This window comes from Lactuca serriola, chromosome 7, assembly GCF_051521515.1.
Source record: "Lactuca serriola cultivar US96UC23 chromosome 7, Lser_US96UC23_V15, whole genome shotgun sequence".
NCBI lineage: Eukaryota > Viridiplantae > Streptophyta > Magnoliopsida > Asterales > Asteraceae > Lactuca > Lactuca serriola.
The window spans coordinates 21,514,817-21,528,476 of record NC_136414.1 but is presented as its reverse complement, the minus strand read 5'-3'; the positions used below and the strand labels follow the sequence as shown (position 1 = coordinate 21,528,476).

At 39.0% G+C, this 13,660-nt stretch overlaps 1 protein-coding gene and 1 pseudogene across 1 annotated transcript; both read right to left on the bottom strand.

Annotated features, from left to right (window-relative positions):
* Positions 1-834: 834 nt before the first annotated feature.
* LOC145064883 (putative F-box protein At4g22030 pseudogene) lies at positions 835-2,357 on the bottom strand (annotated as a pseudogene).
* Positions 2,358-4,256: 1,899 nt separating this feature from the next.
* Positions 4,257-5,811, bottom strand: LOC145064780 (putative F-box protein At4g22030). Its single transcript, XM_079012154.1, has one exon. The coding sequence runs from the start codon at positions 5,710-5,712 to the stop codon at positions 4,456-4,458; it is 1,257 nt and encodes a 418-aa protein (XP_078868280.1). The 5' UTR covers positions 5,713-5,811; the 3' UTR covers positions 4,257-4,455.
* Positions 5,812-13,660: the final 7,849 nt, after the last annotated feature.

The following is a 13,660-nucleotide window of genomic DNA, read 5'->3' as shown; positions in this document are numbered from 1 at the left end:
AAAATATTAACTTTGATCTTTTTAAAGCACAGAAAAAATCAAATGTATGTCGTCTTTCATTTGTATGTTTGGATTCCATTTTTGATAGGGACCACATGCTTATAAGTTAGAGTAAATTACATGAATAGTCCCTCCTGTAAGATAAAAGATATATTTAATTTCTATTTTGAAAAAAGGAGGTAATTTGTATAAAAATCAATGTGTGGCACTCATGTTTCATGTTATACAAAATGAGTTCACTTTACAAAGCCATAATTCAAAGAAACTATATATCTCCATAGGTTAATCCAGACACTATGAATAAGTGGAATACCAACATTCCAACAATAGTACTCGAGTTTATGCACAGACACTATGAATAAGTGCATGGCATGTGGCACATGTTGTTTTAGAACGTATATATATATATATATATATATATATATATATATATATATATATATATATATATATATATATATATATATATATATATATATATATATATATTCAAAAGGTAATGCAAAATTTTAAGTTGCGGTTAGCAATGATCATGGATGTTAGTCTTGTGTTTAGCCCATAATTTTACTCTTATTTTTTTCTATCATTTTTCTAAACACATTTTAATAAAAAAATTAACGTGGGAAATAGGATCCTATACTCTATTTTAATTGGAGATGTTTGACTGACCAAGTGATTACGCGCGTCTTGATTGTACTAGCAATAATACAATTAAAATATTCAAATTAATTAAACAGAAGTAAAATGTTATTAAAAAAGATAAAAGCATACAAGTGTGTGTTGTAGTAGTTCGCAAATTACTTAATATATATTTACGACTAACGAAAATTAAGTATGAGATATGAGATATATAATAATATATATTAGATCGCAAATTACTTATTTAATTACATGATCATGATATATAAATTTTATATACATAAAATGAATAAATTAATCAAGAGATGATACTATCAAAATAATCAATAATTTAGAAAAGCTTGCTTCCAAACTCTTCAATGTCTTTCCCTTTCTTTGAAGATGAAGCTGCAACATCTCTAAGCTCAGATAAACTTCTTCCAAGCTGTAATGCCACCTTTATCTCAAACGCTTCACCATTCTCTCTTCTTTCCTCATCTCTTTCCTTCAAGTTCGAATCTATGGATTCCTCCATCATTTTGAAGAAACCTGCATTGCTTCGATACATTTCAAACACCATGCCTACTTGCCCACCATGTTCTACAGTGTTCACAACACTTGCCATTGCACCTCCCATGATTCCGAGAACCACAGCCCAAGAATTATGAGGAGAGGATGAAAGAAAGGTCGAACCAATGGCTCCTAAGCCTGTTAATAGTGGACCAGCTATGGCTAAAGCTTTGTTGAGTTTCAAGGCCTTATCGCCTAACCTCAAGTAATCCTCTTTATCTTTTACTTCTAAAACTTTAATGATCTCTCTCATCTCCTCTTCTAACTCCACACTCCAACCATTTTTATCGTTTTTCCCTTTAGCAGAAGCCCTCCTCTTTTCTGGCCACCAAATCGCTGGTTCAGTTTTAGCTGGAAACTTTTCAAGCATGGCGCCAAGTAAAGGAAGAGGGTATGCTCTATCTATAGCCAAAACCTTCTTCATCGCTTCATTCACATCACGGAGTGTAGGATTACCTATGGCAATTTTTGTCTTGATTTCACTTTCAAGTTGCTTCAACAATCTTCCAGCATTTCTTTGTTCTTCAGCCAGTTGGGAAGGTTGGATCTTGTTCATGATAACCAACAACCCTGTTGCAGCCATATACATGAACGTAGATGAGAGCTTAAGCACTTCTAATGGTGCACCAGGTGTAGTAGTTATGGCAGCAGCAATACCAGCCATGGTTGCAGCCGAAAGAGTAATGGTGTTGATCGAAGTTAACAACAGGCTGTTCCAGTTGTTCCTTTGCTCTCCAATGTTCTTATGCATCTCCACCCGATCAGAAACAGCCTCCATTATCAGGTAAAGCTTCTCCATAACTTGAGGATCACCAGAAACACTTTTAGGGCTTGAGGTCGGGTTCTTGGGTATGAATCTTGAAAATATATCCGTTTCTTCAACCAGAACTATGTTTGATGGGATCTTTAGAGGGCGGATGCTTACGTTATTGGTTTTAATCTTTGGAAAATTGATAGCAGCCTTTGTGATATATTTATGGGAAGACGAAGGGAAGGGAGAAGTAGATGATGCTTTTGAACGCATGCAAGTTGGAGCTTGATTAATGGCTGCCATATATGCTTATTCTTTGATCCTATAAGTTGGTGTAAACTGAAATCGAGCACCAAACAAAACCAGAAGTATGTTATGACCTCTGAGAGTAGTTGGTTGTTGGAAGTTTTTTATTTGTGGCTTGGGTATGAATTGGGTAGATAGATTCGAGCTTATATATAGGGGGGATATTAGTTCGGAAATGGTCAAGATATTCAAACTTTGAATGAAGGATGTGTTGACATCAGGTAATTTGGATGGACTATTTCGTAACTTGCCCCATTTTGACTGGACCAAAATTTAAAATTAATTGAAAATTATGTAGAGTTGAGCCAGTTCAGTTGAAAAAACATGCCATAAAGGTATATTTTGAAATCATAGACTTTAACCGATTTTCAACGTATACGAAGTAATCAATTGCAAATAAAATTTCACATTTAAATTGAAACGGTGAATATTAGCGACTGTCAAATCCATCGTCTGTGTGACAGCATAGCGATGTATTCAGTCTGTCGGGAATATGCCAACTTAACAATGTTAGCAACGGAACTGTTAGAAGTTAACAAAAAGTGGGATTTGGAAATTGGTATTCCACTGTATTTTAAAAAGCGGTTTTTTAGTTGAACCGGTAGGTGACCGGTTCCCTGTTCAACCGGTTCGTTGTCGGTTCAACCGGTTTTATAATTTTCATATATTTTTTTTTCTATTTTGCTACACACATAGACGTCTACACGTTTAAAATAAAAAATGCATATAAATACAAGTTGTAGATCAATCAAAATATATTAAAAATCACATAATCATAAATTTTACATCGATCGATGTACATAAAAAAGAAAATAAAATATAATACAGACACAAAATATAGTTTTAGATTAATACAAATGTATTTAAAAACCTCTAATATTTTATCGTGTGTTTTTATTCAAAAAAATCTAAATAGATATGAAAAAAAACGACAAAGTTTGTTATCCAAAATGATCAATTTTCATGTGTTCTTATTCAATTTAACCTACGGTTTAATTTAACCGGTTCAACCGGGTTTTTGTAAAAACCAACCGGTTCATCCTGGTTCAGAAATAGATATAAAACCAATGCTAATTGAACCACTCACTTCTTTGGTACCCAATCCAATCGGTCTGACCAGATGGTTCAAACTAGTTTTTAAAACACTGCCGCACTACCTGCGGGGACATGACCGGTATTGAACTGAGATTCCTGCTTTAGTGGGTAATAGATACGGGATGGGTATGATGCTATTCATTTTGGTGAATGGTTTTTGAATGGATACTCGTGAGGATGCTTAATAGTTTAGAATTAATATTCTTATTTGTTTGTGTGTAATTTTTTATGCTTCATTTGTTTATGATACATTTTGTGTGTGTAACTTTTGGTACGCACGAGTTAAGTATTATGACCGATATTTTTAGTTTATTGGTTTCCCTCAACTTTAATTCCAAAAAATACTTAACAATAGTTAGAAATAAAGAGTTATCTTGGAAGACTTGTATCACACCATCCAACAAAGTTAGCGTTACTGTCATTTGCAAATTTGCAAATGATGTATTTAAAAATGACCAAATGTTATCTAACTACATTCAAAACAAAACTCAAATTAAAAATAATTATATAGGCATTTCTTTATAATGTGGTATGTATCGTATCGTTTTACTATCAAAACAAATACAATCAAATGGCCTTCATCTTTGTGGTATCAAACTATCAAAGTATGCATACTTAAAAGTATGATTCAAAAAAATCTAAACAAAAACCAAAACGAAAAAAACGAAAAAGGAGGGACAAGAAGAAAAAAACAAAAGCGAAGAAAACAAGAAAGAAAAGAACAAGATTTTAGATAGTCAATGGATGCCATTCTGTTGTGTTCTGAACCATTTTAATAGGAATATCAGTTTCCGTTTTATATTTGAAAAATCAACCATGTGGATGATTAAATATTGGAGTATAACAATGTACAGGTCATGCACATTTTTATAGAGTATGCATTGTTATGTTGTTATTATGGTAAAGTATAAAAACATTATTAATAATTAAATGGTTTTAATTTAATTAGTTAGTGATAATATAATAACTAGTTGCCAACAAGGGAAAAAAAAAACAAATCTTGATAAAGTTAAACTAACTTACGAATTCATGATTTAATTATTTTATACACATCACGAAAAAGTTAATCAAGTTATCCTTACTTTCTAAATGATCAATAATGAATAATTAATTAATTAGAAAAGCTTGCTTCCAAACTCTTCAATGTCTACCCCGTTTCTTGAAGATGAAGCTGCAACCTCTCTAAGTTCAGATAAGCTTCTTCCTAGCTGCAATGCCACCTTCATCTCAAAAACTTCTCCATTTTCTCTGCTCTCCACGTCTCTTTCCTTTAGGTTTGATTCTATGGAGTCCTCCATCATCTTAAAGAATCCTGCATTGCTTCGGTACATCTCAAACACCATCCCTACTTGTCCACCATGTTCAATAGTATTCACAACGCTCGCCATCGCACCACCCATGACTCCAAGCACCATCGCCCATGAATTATGAGGAGATGATGTAAGAAAGGCTGAACCAAGCGCACCAAAGCTGGTTAGTAGAGGACCAGCTATGGCTAAAGCTTTGTTGAGTTTCAAAGCCTTATCACCTAATCTCAAGTAATCGGCTTTATCTTTTACCTCCAAAACCCTAATGATCTCACTCATCTCCTCTTCTAACTCCACACTCCAACCATTGTTTCCATTTCTTCCTTTAGCTGTTGTCCTTCTTTTTTCCGGCCACCAAACCGCTGGTTCAGTTTTAGCTGGAAACTTTTCGAGCATGACACCAAGTAAAGGAAGAGGATAGGCTTTATCTATAGCCAAAACTTTCTTCATAGATTCATTCACATCACTGAGAGTAGGATTACCTATAGCGATTTTTGTCTTGATTTGGCTTTCAAGTTGCTTGAACAACCTTGCAGCGTTTCTTTGTTCTTCGGCCAGCTGGGAGGGTTGAATCTTGTTCATGATAACCAACATCCCCGTAGCGGCTAAATACAAGAAAGTAGATGAAATCTTAAGTGCTTCCAAAGGTGCACCAGGTATAGTAGTAATAGCAGCAGCAATGCCAGCCATGGTTGCAGCCGAAAGAGTAATGGTGTTGATAGATGTTAACAACAAACTGTTCCAGTTATTCCTTTGTTCTCCAATGTTCTTATGCATCTCCAACCGATCTGAAACAGCCTCCAATATCACGTAGAGCTTCTCCATCACCTCAGGATCAGGACACGCTCTAGGGTTTTTGCTCGTATTCTTGTGTGAGAATGATGAAAAATCTATTTCTTCAACCAAACCCTTGCTTGAATGGATCTTTGGGATAAGGCTACTTAGATTATTCGTTCCAATCTTCGGGATGTGAATTGAAGATCTTGATACATCTCTTCGAGAAGAAGAAGAATATGATGATGAAGAAGAATAAGAGGAACACAAAAATTGATTAATGGCTGCCATGGTGTAATTAGATTTCAACTTGCAATCTTCTTGATGGTTTTTAGGAATGTTAAAAAGAGTGCACGAACAATGAAGTAGGTGTTACTGAATGAAAGAGTTGGCCGGGTTTGTTGTAATATAGAAGTTTATTATAGTGGTTTATATATATGCAGAAATACAGAGTCAGTCAAACTTTTCAAACCTTTGAAGTTTGAATTTGCAAGGATCCAAAAACTCGTTTTCTCGGGTCATTTATGGGTTTGTTTTGACCTTTAAACATCATTTGACATGCACAACTATTTCATATGGTCACCAATTGCGGAATTTGGAACATCAATATCTTAATTCGACATGTATACTATTTTTTTTTGGTTAAGAGGACAAGCCCCGGTAAATTTTATAAAAATGAGATATTAGTACAGGTAGCCAGCGTAGAATTCACTCGTGAAGACAAAAACTAATGCTAATCACTACAAAAAAAATACCGTTATTACCGGCGACAAATATCGCCGCTAAAGAGTGCGAAAATCACCGCTAAAGGTAAAAACAATGATAAGTCGCCGCTATTGTGACGTCGTTATTGCTCAAAAATCGCCGCTAATGCTATCTAACACAGCTCATATATACTAACGACATTGCTAATACGATGTGTCGCCGCTAATAATTATTTTTAAACAACCCTTTTTTCTGAAGCAAAAAAGCCAATAAGAAAATATCAAAAACATAAAACATTAATTATAGAAAAAATTGTTACAATACGACATGTTAATTAAGTACCAAAAGTGTTATAACGATTCATCTTGGTTCCCCTCGTTTTCTCCGGTATCACTTGGTGGTTGCATCGATTTAAAAACCGCTTGAAGTTCAACAATACATGTTGGGTCGTTAAACATTGTTCGAAGTTTCTCTAACTACATAATAATTAACAACATAAACTTATAAGTTAAACAATCAACATTAATCAAAACTACCAAACTAACAAACTAACAATTACCAAAATAAAAGCAAACTAGAAATTACCAACATGAACCAAACTATGATAGAACAAATAATTACCAAAATGTAAGTAAACTACTAATTACCAAAGTATAATCAACCTAATGATTACCAAAATATAAGTAAAGTATCAAATTACTAATTACCAAACTAACAAACTATATAATTACATTATAAGTTAAACTAACAACCAACATAACAAACTAACAAACTAATCATTACCATTTACCGAACTATCAAGATAAACCCAACTATCAAACTATCAAATTACCAAGTATCAAGTACCAATGTACAAAAAAAGCAATTACCAAAGTTTTTACAAATAATAATCATAAACCAAAATTACCAAACTAACATTCATTCATCGATCCATATATATATATATATATATATATATATATATATATATATATATATATATATATATATATATATATATATATATATATATATATATATATATATATAAAGGAAACATTTTTCCTTTCACCACATTTATTTGAAACTCTTATGATTTTTCAACTTCTTTCTAATAATAATTATAAGTTGGTTAATAGGGCTAAATAAATATCAAACCTAAAGTGTAATCATATATAAACTAAATCTCAATATTAAATTAATATCTTTACTTGTACTTATAAAGTTATGTTTTGTGAACTTTTAACATATTATATTTAATTAATTAGTTTTAATATATTGTTGGATGTAAACCATTACCATTTTAAAGACCCAATTTTGGAACAATTTGTATAAAATATTTAAATTATTAATTTGAATATAACATTACAAGGCCACCTTATATATATAAATTTTAGTTTAACTTAAACAACCCAAAGAATATTTTGTAAATAGCTAAAAGTGATAAATTATAGTGTGTTTCTAATAATGATTATAAGTCGGTTAATAAGGTAAAATAAATATCAAACCTAAAGTATAATCATAAATATACTAAATTTCAATTTTAAAATAATATCTTTACTTCTACTTATAAAGTTATGTCTTTAACTTTTAAGATATTATACTTAATTTATTAGATTTAATATGTTGTTGTGTAACGACCCAAAAAATTTCTTTAAAAACATTACTAAAATCATATTTATAAAACTGTATCATAAGTCATAACATAATTTCTTGAGTATTAATTCAAAACATAATATCATTATCAGAGTCAAACATTCCCAGGCTAACTGACTATGGTGTGTGCACTGCAATCTCCTCGAGCTCCTCTTTTGAAAACTGGGTACCTGAAACCAAAACTGATAACCGTAAGCACGAAGCTTAGTGAGCTCCCCCAAACTACCACATACCATGCAATAACATATAAAACACATACTGGGGCCTTGCCCCCTCCATCAGACCGAAGTCCGAAGCTGACTGACTGGGACCTTGTCCCCTACATCGGACCGAAGTCCGAAGCTGACTGTCTGGGACCTTGTCCCCTCCATCGGACCGAAGTCCGAAGCTAACTGACTGGGACCTTGTCCCCTACATCGGATTGAAGTCCGAAGCTACTGACTGGGACCTTGTCCCCTCCATCGGACTGAAGTCCGAAGCTAACTGACTGGGACCTTGTCCCCTCCATCGGACCGAAGTCCGAAGCTAACTGACTGGGACCTTGTCCCCTCCATCGAACCAAAGTCCGAAGCTAACTGATTGGGACCTTGTCCCCTACATCGGACCGAAGTCCGAAGCTAACTGAACACAGCATATCATAACATATCACCTGGCATAAACTCACATATACTGCATACTACATCGGGCCGTAGCCCGGAACACATAACACATAAATCTTGTCTGAGCCACGAAGGCATCAAACATACTAACTACTGCATCATATCAAAATCCGGAAACTACTACTAGCTAAATGGGCCGGCATTGTGGCCTTAGACCCGTTCCTACTGGAAGGAAACTCACCTGAGTCTGCTGAACTGATGTTGCTAATCCTTCTGACTGCTACTTGACCTCTGACTCCGAACTGCTGCTCCACTAGCTCCTCGATCTACCAACGACCATATCACACTTAGTCCAACTGACCTCCAAGGGTCTACTAGGTCAACTGTAGTCAAGGTCAAAATCCTGGTCAAAGTCAACCTTCCAGGTCAACCATACTCGCCGAGTCCTCCTAATGACTCGCCGAGTCCAACTATTCCCGAGTCCTAACCTGTCCAACTCGCTGAGTCTCCACCCGACTCACTGATTCGAGTTTCAACTCGAAGGGTTTGGGGTTTCGCGACCTGACTCGCCGAGTCCAAGACAATCTTCAACCAACTCATCGAGTTGTTCTTCCAACTCGCCGAGTCCATGCCTAACTTCATCCGACTCGTCGAGCTGTTCATCCCACTCGTCGAGTTCCTCCTCATCTTCAAGCTACTCGCCGAGTCCACTCGAAGGACTCGCCGAGTCTGTTCAGTCCTTAATCCATGCAGTGACTTTTCGAGCCAAACAGGGCTTCCAACTTATAGATCCATACTTCTAAGGCCTATCCCCTACGTAAAGTGGCAAACTTTATGTGTAGATTAAGAGATCTAGGCTCAAAACACATTAAACTAGGGTTTATGGCAAACATACATCTTCAACATACCAAGGGCTGATACTTTAGGGGATTCTAGACCAAAACAAACATGGATCTGAGGTAGCAACCTCAGATCTGGACCTCTAACTTGAAATGGTTACATATCATACCAAAATGACCAAAACTCACACATAAGAATAGGAGTCCAGGCAACAACTTATTACCTCCAATTGGTCTGAAATGTCTTCTCAATCCCGGATCTACAGTCCCTTCTTGCACCTCCAAGGCCTTTCTTCCTTCTCCAAGCTTCAAAAGCTTCACTAAGGGAAAATCTTGCTCCAAAACGATTATGGCGGCTAGGGTTTAGTGATATGTGCTAGAGAGGCAGTAAAGGAACCCTAGGGGAGAGAATGAGACGTTTAAATAAGCTCCAAGTCCTGGATTTAGGGTTTTCCTTGCTCAGACCAGACTCGCCGAGTCACCTTGGCCGACTCGCCGAGTTGGTCGCTTACACCTCAACCCGGATCCCGCTCGGACTCGCCGAGTCCCTCCTTGGACTCGCCGAGTCTCCCCTTAAAATTGGGGTTTTCTTTCTTTTCTTGGCTTTTCAAACTTTGGGTGTTACAACTCTCCCTCACTTAAACTAAACTTCGTCCTCGAAGTTTGCTACGATCCACCGACTGCGATTTGTCTCCAATACCCCACCGCTCATTCCAACACCAGCTGTCTACCTTCGCTGGCCTTCCGCTCAGTCATTCAGACCAATGCCAATCCTTACAGACAATAATCTCGGGTCCATCCTGACCCTGAACATTCTGGAAACGCAACTCACTCAACCGACAATCTTTCTGATACTCTACAACACTACATTGACCCCGTAGGGGTTCACCCCTTCTTTCCTTGCACGATTCCCTTGTCTTCCCAAGGAGATTGTCCATAACTACCTACCTCTTCCTTCACTATGAAGACCCTGTCTCCACCAAATCTATTACTCCTGCTACTCCCAGTACAGGTCATCATCGCCAGTATCCACTGGGCATTCTTTCTACTACCATTGGGTGTCGAGCACCCCACGAACAACTGACTGAAAATTCTGCTATTCCAAATCTGGCTTCCGGACGAACTGAGACCACCCAGGTCCAACTAATAAGGCTGAACTTGTAGTCCGACGCAAAATTAATACTGCCTAAGATACTGAAACTAACTGAAACACTGAACTGCCTGGAACACTGAACTGCCTGAAACACTAAACTGCCTGAAACACTGAGCTGCCTGAAACACTGAGTTCCAACTCAACTGTGGAGTCAAAGGACTCCTTACTTAGTCGCTCCCACGACTTCTGAACGAATTCTTCTCTGGAACTAGTTTCCACTAGCTATCTTGTCACTGTGGCTCTAACAACCTCCCGATCCACCTATCAGGTCCTTACGTCACCTCCTGACATCAACAATTCCACGACTAACAATATGATTTCCCCGACTAACGGTAGCCCTTAACATACCCGAACCCCAACGGTCCACTGCTACTCTGATCTCATAACTGTGATGGCGATCTACTGACAAATCGCCGACTTAACCATAACTGAACCATTTGGGAAATCCAGAATCTAACCCGTGGATTCCCATATCCTCTCTACTGCACCCGAACTGGTGGGTACTACTGCTTTCCCGCGTCCAACGATGCGCTCATGCTGCCTACCAATCCGATAAAAGCCACGGCTACACCCGCGGACTTACAACTCTCCAATACTATTTGGCTGCTAATGAATGCTACGGCTACCCCCGTAGGCTTACAACACTACTACTACTATCTGACTGCTAGTGAATGCTACGGCTACCCCCACAGACTTACATCACCACTACTACTATCTGACTACTAGTGAATGCTACGGCTACCCCCGCAGACTTACAACACTCTACTACTATCTGACTGCTAGTGAATGCTACGGCTACCCCCGCAGACTTACATCACCACTACTACTATCTGACTACTAGTGAATGCTATGGCTACCCCCGCAGACTTACATCGCTCTACTACTATCTGACTGCTAGTGAATGCTACGGCTACCCTCGCAGACTTACAACACTCTACTACTATCTGAATGCTATTGAATGCTACGGCTACCCCCGCAGACTTACATCACCACTACTACTATCATCCCGAGAACATCCTGACTATCCCTAGTCCCGCTAGTGATTCCTCATCCTGATTTCTCAAAATCAGCCCTCAATCTTCGAATACTGAATCATCCTCGACATCTTATATCCTTGATATACTTAACGTTTCGTCGAGGAACTCTTCGGCTTGGTTCCCAAACCAACCGTCTACTAATCCGGATACAAGAAGCTATTGTTGGGAAGTTTCCAAACTCCCAACTCCTGAATCTACACAATCCTGCATGCTATCTCTGCCACTGGCTACTAATACGAAGGCATTTCTTGCTAACCGCTCTCAGGATCCCCATTCCGACTCACTTGAGCCCTACGGTGGTCCTCCAATCCTGGATTCCCAACCAACTTCTAACCATCTCGATTTTCATGAACTAACCGCTGGGAAGTTCCTCGAACTCCCCATTCTGAACTTCTCAATCCATCAATCACTGTGCTACCATCATTTCTTCTCAGAGGCCGCGCACTCATTCTGGGTCTACGTGGCTCTTATCCTAGTGTACTCGTAGGGTTCTCCCCCACTTCGATCCTGCTTACCCCTTTGCCGCTTCATACTTAAAAGAGATCCTGATCTTTACTACCATTCCATAACCCATCTACTGGGGAACCCAAGCCCGCCAGATAGGAATTTAACCAATCCATCTCAATTATTAACCGCTCCGAACTAGCGAAACATACCAAATCCCTTCCAAGCATGCTACAGTTACTGCATTCTCCTAAACCTTATCCATAAGAGCACATCCCCTAACTACCAAACAATGATCCGAGGTATGCAAATGGCATATAAAATAATCACAAGCAAGCCACACCATAACACAACACTTATACCAAAATCGATGCAGAACCATAATAGTAGAGTTACTACAAAGGGAAGGATTCAAACTACATACCTGCGATCTAGTGCGGCTCGATTTTGACTTTTTGCGGAACGGTGGGCGCCTGGCCCTGAATTCTCTCCACCCCCAAGACGGGACAACGAGACTTGAAATGACCCGGCTGGTGACAATGAAAACATCTTTGATCCTGCTTACAATCCCGATACACATGCCTCCTTTCCCCGCACTTGAAACACCTAAACTTGTGACAAGCAAACCCATGAGTCCCTCCACACTTACCACACACCTCTAGGTCCTCCGGACCTCCAGCGTCCGAGTCAGCTGAGTAGGTCTCCACACTACTTCCCAGTCTCCCTGCAACACGTGCCCGCTTCCTTTTTCCGAGTTGCCCATCCAAACCAATCTCCTGCTCTCGTGTGACCCCGACTACTCCATCAACCATATGAATAGCAGTTGGTTGTCCCTGGAACTTAGCGGTCACCCGACCCATGGCTACCTGAGTCTCATTCATTTTCCTCTTTCTTTCCGACTCCTTGCCCGACTCTTGCTCCTGCGTTACCCCATCGGCAACGCCTGACGACTGAACAACAGCTGTCTGATCCTGGAGCCTCGCTATCAATCTATCAGTGATCCTCACAACCATGTCAGGCAGATCCTCGCGAATGGCTCGCGTAACCTCCTCAACTATCCAATCATGCAAAGGTCTCTCTTGGAGACAGGATGTCCCACTCACTCCTGTCCCCTGATGGAAAAACTAGAAATGGGATCTCCTTGCCTGGTGGATCCCTGCTCTCCATAAGAATCAGGACCAAGACCAGTCCCAATCTGTCCTGAAACTATCCCGGCCTCAAAGGCCTCAAGATGACTGTCCATGAGCTCCACAATGGCCTCTCTGACCGAACCGAAAATTACTGGAGTCTGATCAATGATGTTGCACATGATCTCTGCGGAAATGAAACCCCTCATCTGATCATCAAGCTGTCCGGCTCCAAAGCTCGAGCCAGATCCCTCCTCGGCGCCTGAACTGCTAACTGGTAGCTCGCGCAATGTCACCATGCTGAAAATATAACAATTCTTGATCAATCTATACACTTCTGCTGAGGGATCTCTCACACACTCTACTAGTTCCCTGGTTTTGCCTTGGCCCCTCTTGAATCGAGTACGGATCCTCTGCTTTCAGTAGTGTGGGCCCATACTACCTTCCACATCTATCCGTACTTTCCTCAAGAGTTACCTCAACTCCACCAAGTCCCCTTTACTCTTCTACTGATCTCTACTACTCTCATCCTAGGCTTGCCCTAGGGAAATCTCTAACTCACTCAAACCAGTCCTCAACTGCTGAAGGTCTCCTTGCGATGCCAACTAGCCATCACCTGGATACCATCATATGTGACGAGGCTCATATAAGCCTTCGAGTAAAAGACTCGTCCCTACAACGGTTAGACTCAGACGAGAGC

Excerpts from the sequence above, each read along its gene's own strand:
- LOC145064780 (XM_079012154.1), bottom strand. The coding sequence starts at position 5,712 with ATGGCAGCCATTAATCAATTTTTGTGTTCCTCTTATTCTTCTTCATCA.